The 13,157-nt window shown below is 42.3% G+C and overlaps 3 protein-coding genes across 5 annotated transcripts in view; 1 reads left to right on the forward strand and 2 right to left on the reverse strand.

Moving 5' to 3' along the window:
* The window catches only part of LOC116386681 (uncharacterized), a 4,904-nt gene extending 3,886 nt beyond the window's left edge, over nucleotides 1–1,018 (reverse strand). Inside the window, exons 1-2 of the mRNA XM_031853091.1 lie at nucleotides 973–1,018; nucleotides 809–845 (exon numbers count right to left, since the gene is read on the reverse strand). Of these exons, the coding sequence (XP_031708951.1) occupies nucleotides 809–845; nucleotides 973–1,018 (83 nt within the window). The remainder of the gene's footprint in view (nucleotides 1–808; nucleotides 846–972) is intronic.
* On the reverse strand, nucleotides 545–7,309 carry LOC116386359 (NLR family CARD domain-containing protein 3-like). Of its 2 annotated transcripts, none has more exons than XM_031852485.1 (8): nucleotides 7,218–7,309; nucleotides 6,766–7,107; nucleotides 6,233–6,310; nucleotides 6,040–6,090; nucleotides 4,121–5,930; nucleotides 3,751–3,837; nucleotides 3,376–3,543; nucleotides 545–3,253 (listed from the first exon to the last, which is right to left on the reverse strand). In XM_031852485.1, the coding sequence occupies exons 2-8, from the start codon at nucleotides 7,091–7,093 to the stop codon at nucleotides 2,920–2,922; spliced, it is 2,856 nt and encodes a 951-aa protein (XP_031708345.1). In that variant the 5' UTR covers nucleotides 7,094–7,107; nucleotides 7,218–7,309; the 3' UTR covers nucleotides 545–2,919. The 2 variants fall into 2 exon arrangements, with proteins under 2 accessions (XP_031708345.1, XP_031708346.1); XM_031852486.1 differs by having other exon boundaries at nucleotides 6,766–7,134; nucleotides 7,218–7,282.
* A 1,092-nt stretch (nucleotides 7,310–8,401) lies between these two features.
* Nucleotides 8,402–13,140, forward strand: LOC116386844 (sialoadhesin). Of its 2 annotated transcripts, none has more exons than XM_031853403.1 (8): nucleotides 8,402–8,477; nucleotides 9,237–9,635; nucleotides 10,037–10,348; nucleotides 10,431–10,694; nucleotides 11,587–11,859; nucleotides 12,256–12,358; nucleotides 12,456–12,621; nucleotides 12,712–13,139. In XM_031853403.1, exons 1-8 carry the CDS (start codon nucleotides 8,435–8,437, stop codon nucleotides 12,865–12,867), a joined length of 1,716 nt encoding a protein of 571 aa, XP_031709263.1. In that variant the 5' UTR covers nucleotides 8,402–8,434; the 3' UTR covers nucleotides 12,868–13,139. The 2 variants fall into 2 exon arrangements, with proteins under 2 accessions (XP_031709263.1, XP_031709264.1); XM_031853404.1 differs by having other exon boundaries at nucleotides 8,411–8,477; nucleotides 9,240–9,635; nucleotides 12,712–13,140.
* The last annotated feature ends 17 nt before the right edge of the window (nucleotides 13,141–13,157 follow it).

Consider the following 13,157-nt stretch of genomic DNA (forward strand, 5'->3'; position numbering starts at 1 on the left):
ATTACACATGAAACAATTCACTTATTTAGAGCATTTCATCCCTAATTCATGATTTAAGGGTTTCAGATCAAGGTTTGTTTATGAGGCCACTATTCAACACAATAATTGTAGAGGTTGCTGATGGAGAAATGTTTTCCTGAGTCTATATTTCTTTTTGATCTTTATCAATGTGAAGGTTCAGAAGTAGCCTGTATGTGATTCTGAGACAATGAAACTCAACTGAATCCCAACTAAATTAGATTATTTCAGGTGTGTCAACGTCTCATGAGGCCAGGCTGAAGCAGCACACCTATTTATTATTCATGTGGAGAAAAGGGGGATCTAATTATCGGTCGGTCTGGGATGATCAGCTGGTGGGAATGTCAATTTTGACATAAACACACAATAATTTCTCTCCATTTTGTATACTATTTGCAAATTGCGATAATCGCATAAACAAGACCGAAGCAGTTCCCCAAAGGAAACGAGTGAAGTGAAAGAAAACAGACTTCAGACCTTTGGATGAAAGAATCGATTTATGGACAGAAACTATATTTCAGGGGATTGTTGCATTCTACTCTGAAGAAATATGTTTCACTGTGAGCAGGTTGCAAGTGGTTCAGGGTTGTGGTGCAGTCTTTTATTCTCAAGTCTCATTTAGTCATCATTTATTATTGCTTTTTGTGGATTCCTGCTGTCAAACACAACAGTCCCTCCATCATTTTTCCATACTGCTACACATGTGGCTTTCAAGTTTGATTCATGTTCAGCTGTCACATCAAAGAAGCAGTGGGTGGTCACACAGGATCCACTCAGAACCTCTATTAACTTTGGAAAGACGACCTTCAACTCTCCACGCAGGGCACCTAAACACAAGAAACACATCCTGAAGAAGAAAGCTTACTGCTCACGTGTCTTGCTTAAGAACTTGTTTTTCTGACTTTTCGTTATCTTTGTGGTTGTTTGGCCATATATGAATGAATCCCATCTCACCTTGCAGCAGACTGGCAATCAGAAGGAAATTCAGAGGTCCAGCCATCTTTCTTTAGAGCGGTGTTTATTTGAAGGCTAATGTCAAACGTGACTTCAGTATTCAGATGGACATTATGTTGAACCTACATATTTTTTCTAATCTCCATTAAGATGACACTAATTCATCACAATAAAGAAGATAAATAATAGATCACTACTTTGAAAATTATAAAACCAAAATAGAACAATTACATTAATAAGTAGTAATTTAGTCAATATGGGTAGGATGTTTCTGTACTGTAAAGATGAAAACATTTGTATTTATTTTTTCGGAAATGGTGAAGAAATGTTAACTGATGTGCAAAAACCAAATAAGTGTTTCTTTACACATTTCACAACATGGCAAAGAAGAGACATGATGATAATCAAAAAGAAAAAAGGAAGTGATATGCTAAAACATGCAGTGACAACAATTGTATCTACTCATTTTATTTAAAATTATTTTTTATTAACTAATAATTATAGAGCATTGTCAAACTATTTCAAAAAAATGTAATTGAATGCCCTTCTAAAAGTTCAACATTTTAAAAAGAATAATTTCTCAATGACCATCTGCTAATTATTTTTGCTCTCCTTTCAAAATTTGGAAATATGTGATGGTTGATTTAAAGCAGAGTGAACCAAACTTACATCCATCAAAAATCTTGTTGTTTTAAACTTAAGTTTTGACTTATTCATATGTTTTTTTGTGGAAATGATAATGACTTACGTTTTCACCAGGTCAGTTTTACAGATGGATGAGAGATGTTCTGTTGAAGTCAAGTTCCCGAGAGGGGATGTTGCCTTTTCAGAGAGTTCGTAGGAATTATTTTCAAAATGAGGAAGTTGCACAAGTGCAAGTAAGTGAGTGATCTTTGCAGCACATTTTCAACAGAAGAGCTACACAGTTTTTATCTGATAAGGTAAAAATGTGTCTCCTAGCAGTAGTGGTCCTAAGTTATGAAAACGACATGGTGTTCACAACAAGTCAAAATTCAGAAAGGTCTGCAGTTCAATGCTGTTGAAGCTGAGAAAGAGAAAATAAGAGTCATTAACATTCCATTCTTAGGTTTGCAATATCACAAGTAATGGTTGTTTTGAAATCAATTTGTCATTTACTTCCTCATTGTTTGTCCGACAGACACCACTGCTGTGGTGTCTGTACAACCATTACAACCAATTTCATTCAAATACACAAATTACCAAAATGCATTATTATTATAGTAATTAGGGAACCATGTTTTAAATGATATCAGGGCTTTGCATCAAAACAAATACATATCATACATCCTTTGTCTGTCAGAATGTGTCCAAAATATGGAAATATATTATCAAACATGGTGACGTTAGTTAAGTTTGATGTAAATTAAACCGCAGCGGGTTCTACCTCCCTGTTTGAAAATTATTTTATACGACATAAGACCAAACTATCAATACACTTTAGGATCTGGGAGGTGAAGTGCTGCGTACAAAGTGTTTTCAACACCGATCTAACTGATACGTGATATTCTGTATATATGTCATTATCTTCAGTCCTGATCAGTCCCCAGCTCCAAACGAACCCCACTGAACCCAAATTATTGCCACGCATTCTTAGTACAATATTAAACAATGAATGAGGAGAAGAATCATGTCGTGGTTCAGTATAAATCGTGTCTCTGAGACCACAAACGGAACGTAGCTGACATCTGAAACATTTCATTAGTTCAAAATTGATTGTTTGTAAGCAATTCTCATCATAGTCATGAAGAATTAAGCTGATAAAAGAATGTTGAGTATATTTTTGAGTTGAGGGTTCAGCTCTACAGGATCCCAAACAGAGCAGTCGGATTTATATGAATTCCACTTTTACAGATTGATGTCAGATTGTTATTTGACTCATGGTGGATGATATGAAAGCATCTGCCCCCAAGCCTTACACACAATCTGTTACATAACTTGTCTTCCTCCAATCAGATTCGTGGAAGACTTCAGCAACTCTTCAATATTTGCCCGGAGCTCCTTAGCTTTCTCTGCGTTCTGTCCTTTCTCCACCTGTTCTCCTGCCACCCGGAGCCCCTTCAGCACCGACTGCAGGGCATCGGCATTCTTCACAGAGTCCATCTGGTCTCTGTCTGCCCGGATCTCCTCCACCCAGTCCAGGTACGCCTGAAGTAATCCAAGGTCATCCACAACGTTTGCAATAATTCGGAGGTCCGGCCGACGTTGCTCCAGCTCCCTCAGCCTCCTCCTCCCCACCTCTCCGATGTCATTCCCAACAATGCTGAAGGAGAAAATACCCGGGTAAGAGTTCCTTTCAAGGCATTAACTCACACTAGATGGCAGTGTTTCCATACATTATTACATTGAGAACACTGAGCAGAAGTTGATGTGTTTTAATCTTACGTCAGTGTCTTCAGAGAGGTGTTTTTGCTGAGGCATGTGACGATGTTTTCTGTTCCTCGCTCTGTGATGCCGGTGATGTCCAGATAGAGTTCCTCCACAGTGGTGTTGTGCTCCAGAGCGTTCCACAGCTCCAAAACCCCCTCTGGACCCAGGTTGTTGCCACACATGCTGTACACACAAGTAGAAAAATTGTGTCGCTGTTAAATACATAAATAGTATTGTGTCTAATGACTCATAGCAAGGGCTTGGAGCCAGAAGGATCAGCGTATCTCAAACCAAGGCCTTAGCCTAGATTGGTTGATTATAGTAATTATTGTGACATACTGACAAATTAAGATTTTTTGACAAAGTGATATTATGATAGTAATGACTTACAAGAGCTTCTTAACTTGGCACTCATTTGATTTCAGAACCGCTGATTCTAAAATAGCCGCTTGCTTATCCAGGCAGTTGTATCTCAAACTGAAAGAGAGTAGAAAAACATTAGGTCAATGTTGTTCTTGGCAGTCCATTCATCCCTTTTCACGAAGGCATATTATGCTCAGAGTCATGCATGCTCGGGTACACGCAGCTTGTTAGTCTATCACACACGGACTGACAAGCATGCAGACACAAGAAGACGATACGAACTCTACACAGAAAGGAATCGGCCAGCCAGAAAATTTAAACGCAGACTTATTCAATTCAATTTGTATTTGTCATCTGTTTGACGGACGGGTTAATAATAGTCGAGTCAGTTACTCACTAGAGGGATTCACATCGGTGTAGGATTGGCCCCAGTCTGTTTAGTCCTCTGTTTCCAATGTTGGAGTAGCCTAAGTTGAGCTCCTGCAGCGTGTGGGGCGAGAACTGCAGCACGTAGTGCATAGCGGCACAGTCCACAACACTCAGCTTCATTTTAAACAGGTTGAGATTCTTGATCTCCGGCGCTGCCATGCTGGTGGCTTCCTTCGTGTGGAACTCCATCAGGCAGTGGAGGAGATTCAGGGCTGGCCGGTTCTTGAGCTTTCCACCCTTAAACTGGTCTTGGAACCACAAACCCAGCCTGGCGGGGATGCCAACCCCTCGCTCCATGGGGCAAAGAACAAGGCCATCCAGCTGACCTGCCAGCCGAGCTCGGAGCATTCCCATGAAGAAGCGCGTGAACATCTGGAGGCTCTCCAGCTTGTCCGTGTTGAGGTCTGTGTTTTGCAGGGGTGCAGCTGTGGAGGATGGCGGAGGTAGCCCAAAGCACCAGAAGTCCAGAGCTTGGATTATGTCCTCCTGGCTGGAGAGATTGATTGCGCAGTAGAGCCCAGCCAGATGTTCTTGAACGGTCAAGTGGAAGAAAGAAAACATCTCCACTGTCTCCTCTCTGAGAGGCTGGAGGATGTGACAGAGAAAGGTGCTCTGAAGATCAGCAGGTGTAACACCGAAGCTCTCCAAATCTGCTCTGCTGAACATGATCTTTTTCTGGAGAAGGTTTTCATAAGCCAGTTTTCCCAGGTTTGTCAGTTGCTGCTTTGCTAGCGAGAGAACCTCAGATCTCGGGGTACCTCTCTCTGCACTTCCCCTCAGCGCATGGTGCTTGACTGCTGTAAACAGGTAGCAGAAATACACCTCGCTGACTGTTCTGGGCGGGTTTAGCTCCAGAGACTTTGAGTCACCAACATCTTGATATCCTGGAGAGAAGAACTCAGCCATGGCGGTGCAGATGATGTAGCAATAAAGAGGGATGAAGGACAGCACAAAAAGGTTGTCATTGTTCAAGATGTAATTGTAGACTTTTTCAGCAACTTCTCTGTCTTTGTAGAACTTGGTGGTGTATTCCTTCACCTGGTCTTCCTCGAAGCCCAGCACCACACAACATCTCTGGAAGAAGCGCTTGGGAGCTTCAGTGGTTGGTCTTGTCGTGAGAATGACTGATGCCTCTGGGAGAAGGCTTCCCTTGATTAAAGCCACCATCAGCTCTGACACTGGCACCTTCGAACGGACGTCGATGTTTTTGTCGGGACTGCTCCAGTCCAAGGTGAATTTGAACTCATCTAATCCATCTAAGATGAAGAGCAGGGAGCTTGGTGATGTGAAAAGATCCGGCAGAGCTGCCTTCAGGTACCGGAACCGTTCTCCAAGCAGCTCCAATAAGCTCAGTGGTGCTTCAATCAGATTGAGCTCTCTGAAGCGCAGGTCAAAAATGCAGGTGAATTCACGCATGTTCTTCCCAATCGCCCACTCATAGACGAGTCTCTGTACTGCTACGCTCTTTCCAATACCAGCAATACCCTTCACTTTAACCCGTTTGGGGGGCCGTCCCGATGTTCCTTGGGGCCCCAGCAGATGGCACGGCCGGATACGCTGGCAAGCCTGGTGGACATAGATGCGAGCTCGTCTGCTCGCCAGGTCAAAGTACTCATGTTGGCTGCTGTCAACCGAGTCGTCATCTTCTGTCACAAAAAGGTCAGTGTAGCGGATCTCGATGTGAGAAGCTGAGTTTGAAGCCGCACCCTCACCCTCCGAGTAGCACTTTAACTGCTCTGTGCGTTTCAGAAGGGTTGTTTTATGGGCAGAAATAGGAACTGCAGTGAAGGACAAGAAGATGAAATGTCTTGTCAACAAACTCTTTGTTTTTCTATCAGATCAATACTTTTACTCATCTCCTTCAGTTTGCCTAAGATATTGACGTACCTCGGATGTTGGCCAGCTTTGCACTCCTGCTGGGTTTCAGTTCTTCTTCAGCTGCACAATGAAGATCATTTAACTTGAATGTATTTTTAAACATGCCAAGTCAAGTATTTTTTACCACTAGCAAGACAATACATTAGAAATAATACATATAATATTCTAATATCTCATTTTTGATAAGATAATAAATCCATACCTTTAACCTCAGTAGTCAGGGTGAATCCCTTGCTCTTTCCTTTGAACAGTTTAGCAATGGGGCCTTTAGGCTTCTTCTCTGTGGATATAACAGGATTCATATGGTAAATTATGCATTTGATATATAAGATATTACAAAAGTCATATTGCAAAGTGAAATGGAATCATCTTCTGGGCACTGGGTATGTTTATCCATCCACAGTTGTTGAGATATTTCAGTCTGGACCAAAGTGGGGGGACCGGCGAATTCCTAGAAATCTTATCAGAGCTGAGCTAAATATTCGTTTTACATTTACACTCCTTCATTGCCAAAGTCAGCGAAAATAACTTGGCAAGACATCACAGTTAATTGTACCCTGTTAAAATAATCTTCTCACACCTCTGTAACACAAGCAGTACAACCGAATTTCTTCCAGTCTGTCATTTTGGACGGCAAAACATTGCAAACAATATTATTCACAGTTTCTTGAATTTTAAACGTACGTGTTTATAGAAATTCTGCCAGTCATCACCAGTTTATCAAAGCAACCTTACCTTCAACTTTCATGGGTGCAGGCGCTGGCTTACTGACGTGATCGTCCCTGCAGTGTCTCTCCACCCACACCTGCAGATCTCTGCCGTAATAATCCTGCACCTCCTTCAGCACCTGCAGAAACTTTAGGCTGCTCTCCTCGGTGGCGCACACCATCTCTAGAGCCTGGGCCACGGCATTGGAAGGTGACCTCTCCAGCAGAGACAGGTAGTGGGCAGAGGACAGCACCTCAGCATCACGCAGCCAACGCAGCAAGGGTGCTGGGTGGTCAAGAGTCCACTTCAGCAGCAAGTCCCTCTGGGACCGGAGCAATTGCTGAGCTGAGTTCATGACTTCAGCAAATACTGTCGGAAGGAAAAAAAACAAATACACTACAAGATGTCAAGCCAATAACTTACACTCCGAATAACTATGAAAAGTACAGTTCAGTGAGGAATTATATGCCCATGCTTACCTTAAAGAATATTGTATTGTTATGTTCTGTGTCACTTTCCCTCTCGTCTAGTTTTGCCATTGTAGTCGTGAGTGTTTGCAGGAGAGCTTTTGTGTTCCGTCTTAAGGTGCAGGGAGGCGGAGTGCCATTACAGTAATGCAACCTTTCAAAGGGTCCATAGTTCAAAGTGTTCACGTCTTTTTCCCTGCCTCTGATTAATCGCTTTTGTTTGATCTTGCAGAAATGCGGCAATTCTCTCAAGTGACTTGGAAGTAGCACACAAGGTGAAGAAAATGATCAAACTGCGTGCATTTTCATAACATATTGTGACTTCAAAATCTGAAATGCTGAAAAATAACACTGACTAAAACAGTCTTATATTGTTTTTTTATATATGAACAGACCAGCAGTCTAAACAGTCTCTTGCTGAAGTACAAAAGTTGTAGCGTGACGCTTTTCACCTTTGCTTCCACCCTCTTGCATAACTGCGGTGACCTACTTACATTGACGGATATTTATTGCCAACTAAACAGCTATAGATCAGTGTCAGACAGAAAAGGGAATCATTAATGAGTTGTATTCAACTTTCAATGGAACTTTTATCGCCATCACTCTTATCACACTGTAAGAGGTTTGGTCAGCACGGTTGGTGAAGACAGAAGGAATCAGAAATGAACACATTCAGTTGTTGGAGACCTTTGAGGAAATGGCCAACAGCATGAGAGTGACTCAGCCGTTGTCATGTTTGGTCGCACAGATACTTGCTGAGGTCTTTCTTTCCAAACAGTTCCTACTTCCACCACTTGTATGAGCATCGGAATCTTTTGACATGTCAATAATTGTAAAGTTGGAAACCTACCATTGCAGATTTCAAAATTACAATTTTAGCCATAATTCATTTCCAAATTTATAAATTATCATAAAGCCAAAAAGTATGTATTTCACTATTGCACTATGTTTATTGTCACGTACCAATCACCAAGTCAAATGCCTTGTATGTGTAACGTACTTGACAATAAAACCGTTTCTGATTCTGGTTCTGATAAGCTCAGCGGTGTAATGAATGGATGTAAACAACATTGAAGATATTTAAGATTTTGGAAGAGTTTAAGAGCTAAGCAGAGGCATCAAAGTGAAGTCATAGTGCCAGCAGCACAATGAAACACTCTCAACTTCCCCCTCTTTGCTCCCTTGTTCATCCTGTCCTCTGTCTGTGCTGGCAGAGCAGGGTTGCAGTCATGCATGTGGACACTGTCTTTCTTGTGTGTCCTCTGATGTTTGGTGAGTAATTTAATCATTTATATAATATAGATTATCTTTAGATTTCTGTGAAGATGTCAAGGTTATTCAGTCAAGTTAACCTCATTATATTATCCCCTGTTATCTCTGTTATTACCATAATTATTAATGTAAGATATGGATACATTGTGTCTCTGAATGTCTACTGCAGAATATACTGTCGTGGATGATTACATTATATTCACAGATACCATCTCTTGCATTATTATTATTATTTGTTTAATTATATCATTATCTCCCTGAAGTTGATGACAATGTGATAACACATATGCAAATGTTTCCTGAAATAATCAAGATCATTTTGAAGTATGGTACTACGTAGTAGATTTTCCAGAGACAGCAGTGCATTTACCCTCTTCCCTTTTCTAAATATAAATCTGTTGCGAAATTGTTCTGGGTCATGTAATGTGTTTGCAGACAGTGCAGGAGAATACAGCATAACCTCACGTTAGCTCAAATGTATTCTATGTGATGACCTTTCTGGAAGATATCAAGGGATTAATTCAGTTAGACCTGTGAGAGCTTTGTAGCTTCGAACACGCATGTTTTAATCGGTCATGCACTCCGAAAGTTGTCTTTGGTGTCATGGTGGTCAGGTCAAGCACATTAGACATGAACATCACGATCATGAGGCACAATTTTACGGCTGGATGTCTCTTGTGATTTGAACCTGAGTTCAGAACAAGGCATGGTTACTTTAGATCCTGTGTATTGATAATTATCGTCTGCTCTCTATCACAGCAGCAAGCCTGTGGAGGAGGGTCCAGGCTGTCTCTCCTGTGCCCTCAGTCCCTGACCATGTCCAAGCGCTGGTGGGCTCCTGTGTGGTGATTCCCTGCTCTTTCACTCCTCCGGCACCTCTCAGGGGGAGGAAGGAGAAGGTGGACGTCCGGCTTAGGTTCAGAGGTGGTGGCCACTTCTTCCCTCTCCGCAGCATCGCTTTTAACAGTGAAGACAGAGACCAAGTGAGCCGGGATTTCCAAGGCCGGATGTCCTTCATTGGGCGAATCCCAGATGGAGACTGCTCAGTGAAGATGGAGAGGATCAGCCAGGATGACTCGCGGATGTTTGAGATTGCTCTGAAGAGAGGTGGTGACTTACTCTGGGGGAGGCCAAGGAGCTTCAATCTGGATGTTTTGGGTGAGCCTGGGAGTCGCTGTGCTGCCTTATTGTTCTCATATAAAAGCTGTTGTTCTTTTGGATATCTAACAATCAGATAATGTATGTGTATCCAAGCTTTAGATATTGGAAAAAGTATAAATGCAAAGGAGCAGAAATATTGTATTTTCATGTAAACACAAAGTGGAGAATCACCAACACATGACTTATTGCACACAAAATCCCCAAATGTTCTTGTCAATAACTTTTTATTACATATTGAGTGCAGAAGAGTGTGGTGGATATTGCTTCCCTTCAGGTCAGCTGTAGCAATAAATAAATGAACAAATCATCGATCATAGTCAACAAGTACTTTTTACATTTTAAATGAAAATATGAAACAATATAAACATAGTAATGATGGAGATTTTCCTCACTGTCAGACACCCCTGAGGCTCCTGTCATCAGCGGCATGTTGTCAGCCACAGAGGGACAGCTGGTCAGCTTGAACTGCTCCGTCAGCTATCACTGCCCTTCCAGACCTCCTGCCCTGCAGTGGAGCTGGGAGAGAGGAGCCCAGCTGAACAGCACCGAGCTTGGGGAGGTACAGACACTCCACCCAGAGCCCCACAGGCCGATGTTACTGGCCCCTCTGTCCTTCACTGTGTCTCACCAGGTGAAACCCAGGCTCAGATGTGAAGTCAGCTACCCGGGAGCAAAAGCAGTGTCCGTTTCAAGGGATCTGCATGTGACATGTAAGCATTGCTTTGACGAGTATGTTTGTGTTTCTTTGCTCAGTTTACACCTTTTTTCCCCTTCTTTTCTCATGCTCCGTAGTTTCACCAAAAGATGTAGTGGTTCAGGTCCAGTCCTTGATAGTGCTGGAGGGGGCCAACGCCTTGTTGGTCTGCTCCTGTAAAGCTGACCCCCCGGTGACTGAGTACCGCTGGTCCTACAGTCAACACGGCCGCACGGTGCACCTCCACCAACGCACACACGCGGTCCGGGTGTTCAACGTGACCCGGGACATGAGGGTCCGCTGCACAGCACAGAACCTGATTGGTCGAGGAGAGTCTCGGCCCACTCCGCTGAACATACAATGTAATCCTTATTCCTCTAGGCCCACCTCAATGGCCATACACACATATATTTGGTATATTTGACAGCACGCCTAACCTGCACGACACCAGGCTAAAATGTTTCACTGTCCTTTGTTGTTTAAAGTTTTTAGTTTGTTTCCCCTCTAACTGGTCGGGTGTGGTCAGAGTTGTTCTCTGTTGCACCTGTAACCACACCAAACAGTAATGTCACAGTGTACTGACCACACCCCGGAGTACACTTTGACATCCCTGCAGCAATGTGAGAAGTTAAAATGTTCGCAAAGAACAAGATTTTCAGCTGATGATAATTGTTCTTTAAGGTGTTAAAGTTTTCTTCAGAAATCTTTTCCCGGTTCCCTTTCAACTACAATGTAGCCCAAACGTAAATGGCGAGGGGCTTTCAAGGGCAACCTTTGACATTTTGGGAAATACAGTTATTTGCTTTCTTTCTGAGATTTCTGAATTAATTGATACATAAATATATATTTCCATTGAGACGTAAATATGAAGCTATTACGAACAGGCTAGCAGAGAGCAGAGAGTCCAGGAGGTTACTGGTCCAGGCCAAGAAATGTTCTTGTACATAACCTCCAAATGGTAAATTGGCGTTTTGACAATTTCCATTTTGTACGGATTAAACAAACAAGATATAACACGTTCATTTGTGAGCTTGTGAGGTGCATTTAAGCATTTTTTGGTTTATTTTGGATAGAGCAAGACTAGCTCCTGCATGGCTACGGCTTCATATTTAGCTTCCAGACATGAGACTCGTATTGATCTGCTCATCTAACTCTTCTAATGAATAAGCGTATTTTCTCAAATGTTTTACCCTTTTAAGTAAATATTAAGAGTAATAAGTTAAAGAGTTTATATGGGCTCTTTCTCTCATACAGATAAACCAGCCATCCTCCAGCTCTCCTCCACCTGTGTTGTTAAGGATCTGGATGTGCTGTGCCGCTGTTCAGTTGACTCCAACCCGAAACCAGCAGTCACCTGGAGCGTGAATGGTACTGTTCCACCTCGTGACTACAATGTGTCAGTAACATCTGTGCCCGACACGCTAACGGCCACTCTGAGGGGCCGCATGGACAGACCTCAGACTGTGATCTGTTTTGCTATCAACGCACTGGGAAACGACTCCCTGATGTTGCTGCAGGGAGACGAAGGTGTGTTCAAAGTACAGTTTTTTTCACGCGAACAAAAAGACAGCAGCTCTGCCTCTTGTTTGCTCACTCTAGTGCTGAAACATCTGCGCAACATGCCTGCAGCTTGGAAACACAAGTAAAAGAGAATAAGCTGAAGAGTGCCGCAAAGACAACCTTATGTTGTTGTGCCTTTATTCTACTATGAGTGCAGCTTTTCAGTTGCTGCAGTCCATCTTATATTTCTTCACAATGCAAAGCTTTTAAAAGTGAATCCATTTCATCAAGCTTGAATGTAAATGTCTGAAAAGGCATACCATAATCTATGTTTTTTCACCCATGGCTGGGAGATAAAATTGTATTGTATTATAGTTTCACATCAGATGCTGATCCATCGCTGCTCTTTTTGTCCATAAACAGAGATGGCAACTTTGTTGTGGTTGGTGATACCTGCTGTGTCCATTTGCCTGGCCATATTCCTTCTGTCTCTTCTTTTCTACTGCTGCCGAAAGAGAGCTAGAACGTATGTGAAAAAAAAATCAGCCCTTTAAATGTTCACTTGTATTTGTCACACTTGCTTGTTGTGAGGTTTTAATAAGTACTTGTTGTGCTCCTCTTAGACATGGCCTGAGTAGACGTCCAGCCGTGTACCCTGAAGGAATGGGACTTTATCAGGACCAGATGCCTCTCTACATTAACTGCACAGAAGTGACTCATATCTACTCCAACGGCAGCTACCAACTCGTATACCAGAACTGCACGCCTCTTTTTGTCCATAATAAGCAGGTAGGTTATGTCGTTGGCAACAGAGGGCATTGCATAAATATAAATCGCTAAATATCCAAAATAGAAGCAACATCTGTCCCTTTTTTTCAGATCCGTCCAATGGGCAGAAGAGGTGGAGAAAGAAGAAGAGGAGGAGAGGATGGAGAAATAGACAGACGAGTGGGTTTGGGAGTCAGAGGCACAAGAGAGGTACAGAGTACCGCTGTGGCCGATGCAGAGACGGCAATCTACCTGGAAATCCTCTGAGCTCACTGTGGAGAAGACTCATTATTCACTTGCTACATTAAACTCATATTAGACTTCAGATTCACTCTCACACTAATGGTAATGCATAGGTTATGTAACTTTCAGCTATTGCATATATTGCACATCCAATGTGTGATCTCTGTAATATCTAGTGGTGGTGTATCCCTCTCCTAATCTCCATATTGAACAATGTCTGCCTCTTTGAATGTTTGCCTTTAACCTGCCTGTCTTGTTTTTATAAAAGATGAAAAGGTTTGATAAATGAGTTTTTTTTGGTCTTTTCTTTATGT

The sequence above is a fragment of the Anarrhichthys ocellatus genome, unplaced genomic scaffold (genome assembly GCF_004355925.1).
Source record: "Anarrhichthys ocellatus isolate YVR2014 unplaced genomic scaffold, GSC_Weel_1.0 scaffold13, whole genome shotgun sequence".
NCBI lineage: Eukaryota > Metazoa > Chordata > Actinopteri > Perciformes > Anarhichadidae > Anarrhichthys > Anarrhichthys ocellatus.

Excerpts from the sequence above, each read along its gene's own strand:
- LOC116386359 (XM_031852485.1), bottom strand. The coding sequence starts at position 7,093 with ATGAACTCAGCTCAGCAATTGCTCCGGTCCCAGAGGGACTTGCTGCTG. Across the intron at positions 3,838-4,120 it reads CACCGATGTGAATCCCTCTA|TTTGAGATACAACTGCCTGG; the intron begins GTGAGTAACTGA and ends ACTCTCTTTCAG. Across the intron at positions 3,254-3,375 it reads ACCTCTCTGAAGACACTGAC|CATTGTTGGGAATGACATCG; the intron begins GTAAGATTAAAA and ends TTTCTCCTTCAG.
- LOC116386844 (XM_031853403.1), top strand. The coding sequence starts at position 8,435 with ATGCATGTGGACACTGTCTTTCTTGTGTGTCCTCTGATGTTTG. Across the intron at positions 9,636-10,036 it reads CTTCAATCTGGATGTTTTGG|ACACCCCTGAGGCTCCTGTC; the intron begins GTGAGCCTGGGA and ends CCTCACTGTCAG. Across the intron at positions 12,622-12,711 it reads TTTTTGTCCATAATAAGCAG|ATCCGTCCAATGGGCAGAAG; the intron begins GTAGGTTATGTC and ends CCTTTTTTTCAG.